Genomic DNA, 13,550 nt, shown 5'->3' on the forward strand with positions numbered 1-13,550 from the left:
TAAGCTGCTGGCATCTGACTATTAATTTACGTAACTTTATTAACTTTCTCTCCATATTTTTCTGAAAAAGTAGTGTTTTGTATCTCTGGATCAATTTGCCTTAAATTTTAGAGAAAATAAAATGCCACCAGGCCAGTCAGTGACCCCTATTCTGCAAGTGATCAGTTTGCAAATCTCCTCTTTATTTCTATGGAAGTTCCATTAATGAAACACTGGCAAGATTGGGGTTGTACAGTTCGAAGGATAATTTAAAAAGGTAAAATAAGCCCATTCCTCAAAGTGAAAATTGGGTGTGATGGAAAATTTATCTTTAAAAAAGTATTCACTGTTTCCAGATAGAAATGAATATAACCACCCATATTATCTTGCTGTAACCTTCTACAGTAGTATCTTGTTGTAATGAACAATGAGTGCCTTGATTTTAGGAGAACCTTTGTAAACTGGGACCTGACATAGTCAACTCTCATTTTGATCATTGGCAATTGCTAACTACATCTCAATCTAAAAAACAATGAACATCCCAAATCACATATGTGTATGGAATCAAAATCTATATCTTGTAAAAGAGGAGAGGATTGTATTAGGCATTTCATTGCCATGGCATGTCAGTCAGGCTATAATTGGCTCTAATTTGCTCTCCTACAAACTGTAACATTCTTTATCTGCAGCCCTGTGATTCTCCAAAAGATGAGGGATTCTTTCCTACCTTTCAAAACATCATAGGAAAATCAAAGAAATCCGTGCCAGCCTGAACCTTGTCACCCAGTGTCCTGATGATCTGTATAAGTGAGGAGCAAACACAACAGCATTAATAGGAAATGGCTTTTAGAAAATAATTTTGATCTTGAAATATGAACGAGTACAAGTGTGATCACTGAGATAAAATTCCACTGTATTCATTTTCCTTTTTGTGAATGTTGTAGAGAAAACTTTGGGTGCCATGCATGGGGTTAATAGGAGTCAGGCACCTAATTCCCTGCACACTGTGTTAAAAATTATCTTTTTTGTCATCAGTCAGTTTTATAGCTCAGTGTTGTATAATGTATACACATTGATCACTGATCATGAGCAATTACTTATCCTTTGAGTATTGGATAACTGGTTCTCATCATTCACACACTTCTCTAGATAATGTTTTTACCATTATTTTCAACCATTATTTGTGACAATGAGAGAGCTGTGCTCAGGGTGGAGTCCAGAATTACAACCAATTTAAATTCTAAAATGATTTCTACTTGAAGTTTCAACATCTTGTATCAGAAAAAGATGTTGTGGAGGGAAAGCTCAGAAAAGAAAACCAGAAAAAACATGATCATTAAGATCTAATCCACCACCATTGCAGTCAATGGATATTTTGCCATTGTCTTCAGTGGATACAGGACTAAACCCAGAATGATTCATCCTGAAAGGTGCTGAGCAATATGACTGTGATCCAACAACGCACATAAAAAGCGTTTTAGTATGGTATCAGTCTCATTCAAGGGGACTACTTACATACTTAGAGGATGAGGCTGCTAACAGGGCCTAAATTGAGCACATGCTTATGTGCTTGTTGGATTGGGGCTAGAAAGCTCAGAGCTTTGCAAGATCAGATGTTTTTAGAAGCATTAGATGGGATGATTTTGCAATGACCTGATAGGACCTGACACAACACGACACAATGTATACCTGACAACAGTGTTTGACTTCCATTGTGGAGGGCATTCATGAGGCCTTTGTACAAGCTGCATAAATTCCACTTTCTAAGGAATAGGAGTTTTGCTACCTATGGATAGTTTAAATATATTTGTGCAGCAAACACAGGCATGGAGTATGAACTCTCACTCAGTCCACACTTTGTTCCTGGTTCTGGAAAGCATCTCTTTTCAGGACAGCACTTAAGCACATGCTTGAGGGCTATCCTGAATCCGGGCCTTTGCTAAGATGTATATATCCAGGAGCATCTCATCACACCAAAGATGAAATTCAGTTCTGAGGTTAAAATGAATGCAGATTTTATATTCAACAAGATATTATTGCTATTGAAGACTTATTTGTTTGGTTTTGTTTTGTTTTAAGGGCTAAATAAGAAATGGGGATTGATTAAATTTGAAATCCATGGATAAAAACTTGTTTGGCAAATGATTTGCTATTCACCTTGTATTCTACAAGACTTGGGCCTTATTCTTTAAAAAAAGATGCTTTTACTCAGATCAGGCCACCAATACACTCATTTTTCAAATGGAGATTTATATGTTGTATGTTATTTAAGACCATCCTGGGAAAATATTGTGGGAAAAGATTATGCAGAGAAAAAGCGGATGGCACTGTTCATTCACAGCTCTAAAGTGGTTAGGGATGCAATATTTTAAAATAAAATAAGTAAAATATAATTGACTCCTTTAAACATGCACAAATTGGACATATGACTGTCAAATCTGTGTTGAAGTTGTCATAACTAGGCTGGGGATTTAACTCAGATGCTTTGGGGATATTGCATTACACTAGGTTTTTGAGCAAGGGTGATGAAGAGAATAAATTATATTCTGAATTCCAGTGTTTCTCCACATCAGTCTTATTGATTTTAAATGATACTTCTGCTGTTGGGGGCTTCAGTTATAATTGGGCTTTTGGCACTGATGTGACTCATCCTGAGGCACTTGAGGACAATGATGCTTTTACTGAGGCAGAATGGTTGGCATGCCTGTCCCAGATGGCTTCCTGTGAGATGACATTCAGACTGAGGAAGAGAAGGGACAATTTTAAAGGACATTTGGAAGCCTTTTGTAGATTACATTTCCAAGGCAGATGATGTTCCTTAGTATTTGTGTCTGAGTTTCATTTTCTATGTGCAGGATGAACTTATTTCATAGAATTTCAGGGTTGGAAGGGACCTCAGGAGGTCATCTAGTCCAACCTCCTGCTCAAAGCAGGATCAATCCCCAATTTTTACCCCAGATCCCTAAATGGCCCCCTCAAGGATTGAACTCACTACCCTGGGTTTAGCAGGCCAATGCTCAAACCACTGAGCTAGGGAGCTGGTTGGATGGTGTTACAACATGGTGACTCCCTTTTCTCTCCATGATCCTCTCACACCACCCCCCACCTCCACTCCTGTTATTGATTTAGGGTAGCAGATTAGATTTATTAAAATAAAAGAAAATTTTGATGTGGATTTATCACAAGGAGGGTGCTTGCTTGAGGGGGTGTTATATCTTAAGTTACAAGTCATTTTGTATCACGTTTGTTTGTTTGTTTGTTTTTAAATAAAAGTCTAAATGGGGAAAAATGATTTTGTAGACTAAACAGAATGCTGCGGATTCACAGTATAATGCACTTCCATTCCCTTCCATTCTTTCATCTAAGAATCCCCAAAAGCTTTACAGACATGAGTTGTCTCATAAAGCTAAACTGAGCTCTGTGAACTGGGTCTTGGTTTCCCTATTTCCCAGATGAGTAAAACTGAAGCACAGAGAGATCACCCCATGAGTCAATGGTAGAGTGACCCCAGTCTCATTCTCTAACCACCGGACACACGCTGTCTCGCTTTGGGAAGGAAGTTCATTATTTTGGTAATCTTTGCCTTAAAATATGAATATTGTGCCTTATTCCCATCTGTGCACATTAATTTCAGTTCTTTATTTTATCTAGGCTATGCCATAAATTTCAGGATATTTCTTCTGATGGGATCCTTTACAGGATGCTTTTGGAGAGCATAGGAGTTGCTGTTTTACCTGGTGACTTAACTGGTTTTAGCACACAGATCTCAAAGGGAAGTCAACAGAGAGAGGAAAAAAGACAAACAGATCTTTCAGAGAGGTACTGAGCAATGCTTTATTAATACAGATGATTCTCTATTAAATTTTAAAAATATTGATATCATTATAAAGGACATTTCCAAAAAGACTGAGCATTTGCTCTATATGTCAAATGCTAAGTGTTGTCTTATGCAGAGCTCTGGATCTATGCATAATCCCTAAGTAATCTGACCTCCAAAATATTGTATCAGAAGAGCAAATGTATGGTTTATTTATCAAAATCTTTTGGACTCAAGTAAGAACTGCTGAACTTACTTCACATGTTACAAAAGGGGTACATCCCACCAAGTCATCAGTGACTTTGCTGATATGCAAGGCTCTTGGGGTTTGTTTGTTTTTTCTACACAACATCTAAAGTATAGACTATGAATCTCCATGGAATTGTTGAGACTTCATCTTTTGGGGTTGAGCGTTCTCAGAGCTCCACAAATCAAGACTGATTTGATTCTGATGGTTGTAGCTTCTGTGTGCAAGGCTTCTCGGTCTATAGCATTAGTGCATGCCTTTTTGCACTCAAGCTATGAGGATATTTGAATAATCGATTCAACTTCTCTTCAGTTACTTGAAGCTTTGGTCTATGTGGAAATACCTGTACAAGAGCCAGTAAAATCTTCCATAATGGGGTGGAGTATATTTCTCCAGAAAAAATGTGGGTTCAGCCTAAAAACTATGAATCTTCTGAGACCTTGCATGGATCTCCAGGATCCTTGGTTTCCACACTGGCTCTGAGCCTTCAGTGGCTCTGCAGCTATTCACTGACAGCACAACTCCAATGGGCTCCCTAAATGTTGCTAATCCCTGGGCTACATCCCTTAAAGGGGGTTCAGCAGCAAGGAAGGACTTCGGGAAAGTTAATTCAGATTATGGCTATTCAGTTGTGTGTCAGTGGGGACAATACTTGGTTCTCTCCAGCCCTGTCTGATAAGTGACAGTGAACCATTCCTAGTGTTTGGGGATAACAAGACATGCCTGAAGCAGTGTGGCTCTGTGAAAAAGACACACACCTGGAATTTAGGAGAGCTGGATTCTAGTCCTGGTGGTGGATGAAAAGCAAAGATTATAGAAAGAAAAGGAATACTTGTGGCACCTCAGAGACTAACAAATTTATTTGAGCATAAGCTTCATGAGCTACAGCTCACTTCATCGGATGCATTGCGCAAATAAATTTGTTAGTCTCTAAGGTGCCACAAGTACTACTTTTCTTTTTGCGAATACAGACTAACACGGCTGCTACTCTGAAACCTGTCAAAGATTATAGAGTACATCATCAGAGAGCCTTGGTTATCAGCAAAGCCACTCATCTATACTTTCATCATTATGCATTTCAGAATTTCAGACATGTTAGAGTTAATTTTCTATGTGAACTACTAGTGATTCATTAACTGCTTTTAAATAAAGTAAGTGTTTCATTAAAATATTTTAGTGCTAGAAGTTAAAATTTTAAGGTTATTATCAAGTTAAGGGAGTACTATAAAATATACTGTGACAAAGCTCTGTCCTTGCCTCCGTGGGTCCCGCGTTTCCTGGTGGATTTCGCTAGCCTCAGAGGCTCACTGTGATTCTCCACGTAACCCTTCTCTCTCTAGAGACAAGGGTTACAGTCTACTGAGCCATTTTCATCATAAACCAGTGGGAGGTGAGGAGAAATTATCCTTCCTTGCACAATCTCTGTTGTCTCCGAGTCTCAGTGACTAATCAGGGGCAAGAGGGGGGGAGCCCGGGCCCACCCTCTACTCCGGGCTCCAGCCCAAGGACCCTAAATAGTATCAGCTATGGTAGCTGACCTTTTAGAAACATGACATGTACAATTCTCTGGGCTACTCCCCCACAGCAGCCCTCACTTCCTCAAGCTCCACTTCACCCTTACCTCAGGGCCTCCTTCCTTGTGCCTGATATGGTGTGTACTACTCAGCCTCTCCAACAGCGCAACTTCCTCCCACAGCTCCTGACATGCACACCCACCTGATAACTGGGAGGCTTTTAACTAGTTTCAGCCAGCCCCTGATTGGCTTCAGGTGTCCCAATCAACCTAGCCTTCTCCCTGCCTTCTGGAAAGTTCTTTATTGGCCCCAGGTGTCTTAATTGACCTGGAGCAGCTTCCATTTCACTTATCCTGGTACCAGGGGTTTGTTTAGCCTGGAGTTAATATATCTATCTCCCACTACTTTTCTATAGCCATCTGGTCTTCCCCGTCACAATACTTAATAAATCTATAAAAAATTAGACTGCTGAATATTCTGCATTTTGCTCATACAGAAATATATGCTTTCAGACTTAACAACAATAATTGTGTTAACTTACTTTTTCATGGACAATAGTAAATCCATGACAAATGTGAAATGCATGCAACCGGGACATATTACACACACTTTCATTGTACATCTTCTCTATCTTCAAAAGTTATTGCATATTTAATCACGAGTTATTTTAATGGTTTGCTGACGAAGATTGTAGTATTTCAAAGGGAGGGTTATATATTCTATGTCTGGGAATTTTTCTTTTAAGGACTGAGAAAGGATATGCTAATCCACTCATTGCACATAAAGGAAAAAAAGTGGAGGTGGCTTATTTGGGTTACTAGGAGTGGGAAGCTATGAATCATGATGTTATATGACTACATCCTATGGGCAGATATACAGAATATCGCTGATGCCATTTCCAAAGGCCACCAATTGTTACACCTTTCCAGCAGGTGGTAAGACAACGTTAGCCTGATTCATCTCTCTTTAAAGTCAATCAGAAAGACTCCCATTGACTTTTTGGGGGATAGGATTGGGTCCCATGATGGTGGTTAAAAATGTTAATGGATAAAAGTGGCTCCCCAGAGGCTGGGAAATCTGAAGATCCAAAATGAACTGGTAATCAGCTCCCATATTTAGATGTGAATGGTCTCCACTTCAAAAATAAATAGCCTGTGACAATATCATGCAATCAGTTTTTACAAACATCAGGTTTCTACTTAACACCTGATTGCACAATATGGCCCTTGGAATCTGCATGGGCCTTAATTTGTACTAACTATAACTTTGTTTAGGCACAAAAAGAATATTTCTGGTGTTATTGTCCTGTTTATTGTTAAAATAATCCAGTTAATTATTGAATCAAATGTTTTAAAAGTAGAAAACTCAAATGACTTGTTTTCATGCGCAATCTTTCAATTTTAGAATGAAACAGATTGAAGATCAGGCCAATAAGCATACTAAGAATAGAACTGTTGATGAAGTAATTGAAAGGCTCAAGGACAGTGTGATACAACATGAAGCAACTATTAAAGACAGCTTTCTTGCCTACAACAAGCAACCAAATGGAAAAATTAGTAAAGATGATTTCCGGAAGGTAGGAGAAATGCTTGGTGTTTTTATTTATCTTTTTGTTTTTCCTGGAAGGTGGTTTATCGTTTTACAGTGGTGCCTATTCACACACCTACAGCCAAGTCTCCAGGGCTGTTTCAGTCATTAATGAGCTGGAGCATGCTCACATGAGCTGCTTGTTAATAGCATAAGGAAGAATCAGCTTTCATTTCAAAAGAAAAAAAAGTCAATTTCTAGTCTCTTTTCTTGCAGAGATTGCCTGGAAAACCCAAACTGATTTCTGATGTCAAAAAGAACATGCTGCTAGACTCCATCTCTGCAGCAGGTGGCTGGGGAATTCATAGAACCAGACTCCAACCTACCACACACATTCTCTGTAAAATGAGTTAGTTGCATCTGAGGTGCATCCCAAAATTTTTTTTAGTTAGCCGTCTCCAAAATCCTTATGCCTCATGCATTGTGGTCTTATCACATCACAGCTGAGAGAAACTGAGTACCTTTGGGTGGAGAAAGGAAGCAAAACATTGTAGGCAAACCAAAAATTCCAGTGCTGGTCCTGCTTGTTAAAATTTTAACCCTCTCTGAAGTGAAGACCAAGCTGGTTGCTGGTCATTCAGGCCACTGCTATGTTTCAGTAGCAAAAAGCATTGTATAAGTACATTAAGCACATAAAAACAATTTTATGGTTATAGAAGCTGAAGTCCCTTCTCATCTTCAGGTCAGATTTGAAGTACATTGATGAAGTGATCCAGGAATCTTGCACTGTTGCTTCCTGTGCTATTCCATTCCAGATCATAATACTCCAAGTATTAGTGCTGTGAAAATATATATTTAAATTGGGTATGCAGATGCTAAAATTCTGTGCTGCAATGAGGCTTAATGGATAAACACTATATACATACAGTAATGTACTGATTATTAATGTGAATAAAACCGTAAGGTGAAATTTTGTGCTGTACCACTGAGAAGCCTTAGGGAGGGCGGACCAAGATGGCTTTATACCACCTTTGAACTCTTCACATGCAGGGCTGGCTTGCGAGACAAAACAGCTGCCAGCACAACTGCAAGCCAGTGGGTTGCTCTAACAGCCTGTCCTGAACTGCCCCTTGTCAGCATTGCTGCCTGGAACCCTCATAGCTCTGTGGCCCTACTCCCTCCTGCTCCTGACTTTGCCCTAGCATGTCCCTGCTCTGATACTTGCCTGTGTTGGGGGAATTCTCCCCCAGCTAACTAAGGATCTTTTAGGCCATATAAAGGCCATGGAAGGAGGGGAGAATCCCTTCTGTAGTGTTCACTGAAAAACTGACTTTAATTAATCAGATTTTACTGTGCTCACCACAGTGACTAATATGCTTCTGTGGTTATTAGATTTTTTGGCAGTTTTTGATAGTGTGGATCAGCAGACCCGGGTACAGCACTTGGGTGCTAGAGGATCAATATGACTGGGGCTATCTTAAACTGATTTAGGTTTTTACCTGTGAGTGCTCCCAGTTGGTTTTGCTCGGTGAATTTTCGATACTACTAGGATTGTATGTGATGTTCTTCAGGGCCTGTGTAGCTCTGATTACTTGTCACTCCTGTATGTTGCCTCTTGAGATTTAGGACTGATATGAATTTGCTGTGGTGCAGATTTTCTATCTCTCCAATATTTCAAGAGAAAAAGTATTGCCAAAGTTTGCTGTTGGTTGGCAAGAAACTGGCTGAGATTAAATACCAGCAAAACGGAAATTATCCTGGTTGGGTCAGACAGGAGAAATTTTGGGAGAGGCATTTCCTTGGGCCTCCTACAATTAGAAGAGGAGGTACTTCCGACTGCTAGTGTGGGCAGAGTCTGCACATTGTCTTTATCCAGATGCTGATTCGGAAGAGCAGGGGGAGACAGCTGTGGTGAAAACAGGATTTACCATGGCAATAAGTCCTTTAAAAAATGGCAGCACAGCTCCCCTAGGACTTCTTATAAAACTAGGTTTTCCTTGGTTTGCCAGTAAAAATTTCATCTCTCATCAGTGTGCAGAATGCTGTGCACTTCTTCATCTTGCTGCTCTCCTCTTCCGAGAGGTGGATGTATTTCTGTGATTCTGTGTGTGCATTGCAGAAGTGCTCTGAAATGAGAGGTGCTAAGTAATTGTAAAATGTTATTTCTTTGTCTTATTGTTAATAATAATAATAATTAATAATTAATGCATGAATTAAGAATAAAATTGAAGCCTTGCCTCCCACATGCTGATCTGTGCAACATACCTTTGGGACATTGGCTTTGGATTATTGCAGTGTGTTCTACAATGTGATACCTAAAAGGCTTATTTTGTGCCTGCAGCTAATGCAACAGCATGATTAACATTAGTGGTAGGCAGAGGGAACTCCACCTACCTGCTGCTTTTTTCTCTGCATTAGCTATCTGTGTGAAAGTTGGATTTAAGGTTTTGGTATAACACTGAAAGCCCTTAATTGACTGTTTTACTAACCTCACTTTTCTTCTGACACCCTACAGACTATGTACGCCTCTTTTAAGGGTTGCTAGTACACAAAGAATAAAGAACAAAAATAATCATATATCTGCAGCCATTTGTGCTACCATCAGATCTCAAAAGCTAGGCAGGTTCATGCTTCATGAGTACTTGGAAGGTATATGGTCTGGGAACTCTCACTTGCTGAAGAATGTGGTTCCTCTTATTAAATTTATATCTAATCACTATAATTTCAACTCTATATAAACCATGGTTACCATAAACGTGAAGAGAATAGGCCATTTTCAGACCTATCGAGGTTTAGCTATATAATCAAAACCCGATACAGTCCTTTGAAAATGTACACCTAGGAGCCCAGACATTTTATTTGAAAGGATGGCATGTAAGGAACAAACATTTTCTTATTTCCCTTTTGTTTTGTTTTTTCACTTTGACAGGTGTTGGAAGATCATGGGATGCCAATGGATGATAGCCAGTTTAATTTACTGACTGAGAAATTAGCATTCCCAAATGGAGGGCTGAGTTATCTTGATTTTGTAGCAGTATTTGAAGGTAGATGAACATTAATGACAATCTTACAAAAAACAAATCTTTCATGGACTTTTCTCTCTCAATGTTATATAGGGTCATTAGGAGGGTAATTGAGAAGATATTGGCTGTGTTGTTGTGAGGATGCTACATATCCCTGTCACTCCTGATCCAGCCAAGCTGTTGATCATCTAACCCAGTATGTGAGTGAGATTGGAACATGAATGAGGGTGAGCTGGTTAAAGCTCAGTTCAGATAGGACTGAGATGATGATTGTCAGGTGTGGAAAGCAACCCCAGATGAGGCTGATCTCTCCCCTTTTGATTGAGGGTGGGTCCCATTATCCATAGTTGAGCTCAGAATCTTAAGAGTTGTAGTATTGGCACCCCAGTTGCTGTTGAATGATTTTACAGAAGCATGGTCCAAGAAGGCTTTTTTACCACTTGAGCCTGGCCAAAAGATTGCAACCAATTCTTTCAGATAGGGAACTTTGTACCGTGACCCATTCCTTTGTCACTTCAAGACTGGATTATTGCAATCTGCTCTACGTGGAGCTACACTTCACTGTTGTGATCAGCAGAGGTGTTTCAGCTGGATCCCCCCTTCTTTCATTTAAAAGAAAGGAGATTGGAAGTAGAGGGTGCTCCATGAAAAACACTCCGCTCTTGAACAGGCTTCCCCCTTATCTGTGATAGCCAAAGTCTGTTGACCTTAAGTGCATGCTGCAAGGCACATGTATATGCAGAAGCAGCTGCAGAAGTGGACTGTTGAGGAAGCAGAATGTGGACTCTGAAGGAGTTTAATTTCATTTGTTTTATTGCAGGGGTGCCCAGAAGCTTGGGGAGGCAACCCTTTTTATTTTTCGTGCACATCTCAATAAATCAGTAAAGTGTACCTAATGATTGTATCAGACATTGGTTTCAGTATTACCTGATGGGAGTTATAGTGTACCTCAGCTATAATAAATGTTCTCAGCTCAGGAACAAACTTTAACAAATTTTCATCTGAATTGACACAGGCAGTGGAGCTGGGTGATGCTATGTTTGGACTGGTTTTGTATAGTTTTTGTTCTGTCCAAATTTAAAGTTTATTATTTAATGTGAAAAGTGTGTTTATCAGTAATATTATTAATAATCATTCATTATTAGGGCCCTACCAAATTCACAGTCCATTTTGGTCAATTTCACAGTCATAGGATTTTAAAAATCTTAAAATTTATGATTTCAGCTGTCTAAATCTGAAATTTCAGTGTTGTAACTCTAGGGGTCCTGACTTAAAAGGGGGTTGGCGGAATTGCAGGATTATTGTAGGGGGATTGCACAATTGCCACCCTTCTGCGCTGCTACCTTCAGACCTCGGTCCTCCACCAACAGTCGCTGCTCTCCGGCCACCCAGCTCTGAAGGCAGCACAGAAGTAAGGATGGCAATACTGCGACGCCCCTACAATAACCTTACGATGTGTTCTGCTAGGAGCACTAGCTTCCCGTTTTTTAACCTGATTTTTATTGCTATTCTTGGCAATTGGCTTTTCTTCAGGAGATAGGCAAGGTGAATATCTACATACTGATTCTTAGATTCTTTCACCCTGACTCCTGGTGAGTAGTACCAACCTCACTCCATCTGTAGTCAGATTGATTTCAGAGCAACATGAGCAAGGGTAGCAGAATCTGGTCCTTAAGAGACAAGAAACAATCATAGTTCATTTTCCCAGGCAACAGTTAGATCCAGGAGCCACTGGTGAAATGTGAGTGTCATAGGTAATAACTCATTCCAACTTTCCTTTATATATTTTTCTGTTACTTTTCTACTTTAGTTCCAGATTTTCTGGGTGAAATCCTGACCCCACTGAAGTCAATCGGAGTTTTGCCATTGACTGCTATGGGGTCTGTTTCACCTTCTGTATTATGACTCTTTTGATCATTTTTCTCAAAGTTGTACAGTTCTGATTTCTGCACTGCTAGCAGTTGCCATTATTTCACCTGACTTTAGATATAGGTGAAGGGGAAGAATTGACTTGTAGCTGGCTGATACAGTATTAAGGCATTCCTTGTATCTGCGCTAACATTCATAATTTTGACCTTGACCAGCCATCTGTCCATCAAAACATCTTATACTGTCTCAAAGAGCCTAGTAAAATATGCCTGAAAGCAAGGTAACATCAATACGATCAAAGTAAAACTGGACATATTCTCTAGAGCAGTGGTGCAGTGATTTAATCAGGAGTCTTGTGGCATTTGGGCTTTTTCTTAAAGCCCCAGTTCCTAGGAGTTGTGAGAGTCTCTACTTTCATTTTTTTTAAAAGTTACCAATCATCATAGTTGTAGAGGAAAATTACCCAGATTTGAGAGATAGAGATTTAAAAAACAGAAGGCAGAGAAAAATGAAATTATTATTTTATTAAAATATGATTTTAAGTCAATCTCATGAATTTTGGGGGGAAAAGATTCTTGGATTTTGAGCACTTGCAGTTAGAAATACGGTTGATATCTGGCATTATTCTACTTTCTTTATGTAAGTAAAACTCCCATTGACTTTAGTGAAATGATCACTTGAGTAGGAATGTTGCCTGAATGAATAATGCAGAATCAGGTCCCAAAAACTGGATGTGTATAAAGCAGGGAGAAAGTAGGGGATAAAAATGAGAATCATCGAAATGTAGAGCTGGAAGGGACCTTGAGAAGTCCAAGTCGAAGAACCAGAAAGGCCCACAGTGGATGGCTTTTGATGGTTTCTTTGTTTGGTGAGGGAAGAATAGTGTTTTTGATGTTTCTGAGTTATTTTTGTCCTCAGTGGGTTAAAGTACCTATGTATTTTAAAAAGAAAAGAAGTACTCTGTTGGGAGGTTCTGTTTATTTAACTGATTTAATAAGAAAAATTCTGAGGGGAAGAAATGTCAGGAGGTACATTTTTCTGTATAAGTTTATCTCATTTTTAAAGTTCAAGTGAAACAAATATACTTTGAAATTATAAAACATGAAGAATTTGTTGAAGATATGGATGATGATGAACCTACAGGTCTGCTACAGTATTTAATCTACTGGGTGAACTACTTTTGTATTGTTGGGTCTTCTGGTTTCATGACTCTGAAAGGCCAAAACCTATAGGTTGTGATCCTGCAACACCCCACTTATGTGCAATCCTTTTGACTTTAATGGGTTTATTCATATGAGTAAGGGTTACAGGATCAGTCCCTTACACACACACACACACCTATCAATGTGAGCAAAAAAATTGCAAATTAAATTATATAAATATATGTTCAGTTATATATAGTGTATTTATGATGACAGTGTGTATCTATAGCTAGAGAGAGAGAGAATACATGACAGCATGGTATGAGAAGGTTTAATTAACAAGAGTTTGTTCTCCAAAACAAGTGCCAATAAAACCTTTCCACTTCACTGCACTGCCATTTATTCTGTATATGCCACTAATGTTCCAGGAAA

General features: G+C 39.2%; 1 protein-coding gene across 1 annotated transcript in view; it reads left to right on the plus strand.

Moving 5' to 3' along the window:
• EFCAB6 (EF-hand calcium binding domain 6) overlaps positions 1 to 13,550 on the plus strand; it is a 162,777-nt gene that overhangs the window by 89,907 nt on the left and 59,320 nt on the right. Inside the window, exons 15-17 of the mRNA XM_043515658.1 lie at positions 3,631 to 3,798; positions 6,962 to 7,133; positions 10,014 to 10,128. Of these exons, the coding sequence (XP_043371593.1) occupies positions 3,631 to 3,798; positions 6,962 to 7,133; positions 10,014 to 10,128 (455 nt within the window). The remainder of the gene's footprint in view (positions 1 to 3,630; positions 3,799 to 6,961; positions 7,134 to 10,013; positions 10,129 to 13,550) is intronic.

Source organism: Dermochelys coriacea, chromosome 1 (genome assembly GCF_009764565.3).
Source record: "Dermochelys coriacea isolate rDerCor1 chromosome 1, rDerCor1.pri.v4, whole genome shotgun sequence".
In the NCBI taxonomy this organism is placed as follows: domain Eukaryota; kingdom Metazoa; phylum Chordata; order Testudines; family Dermochelyidae; genus Dermochelys; species Dermochelys coriacea.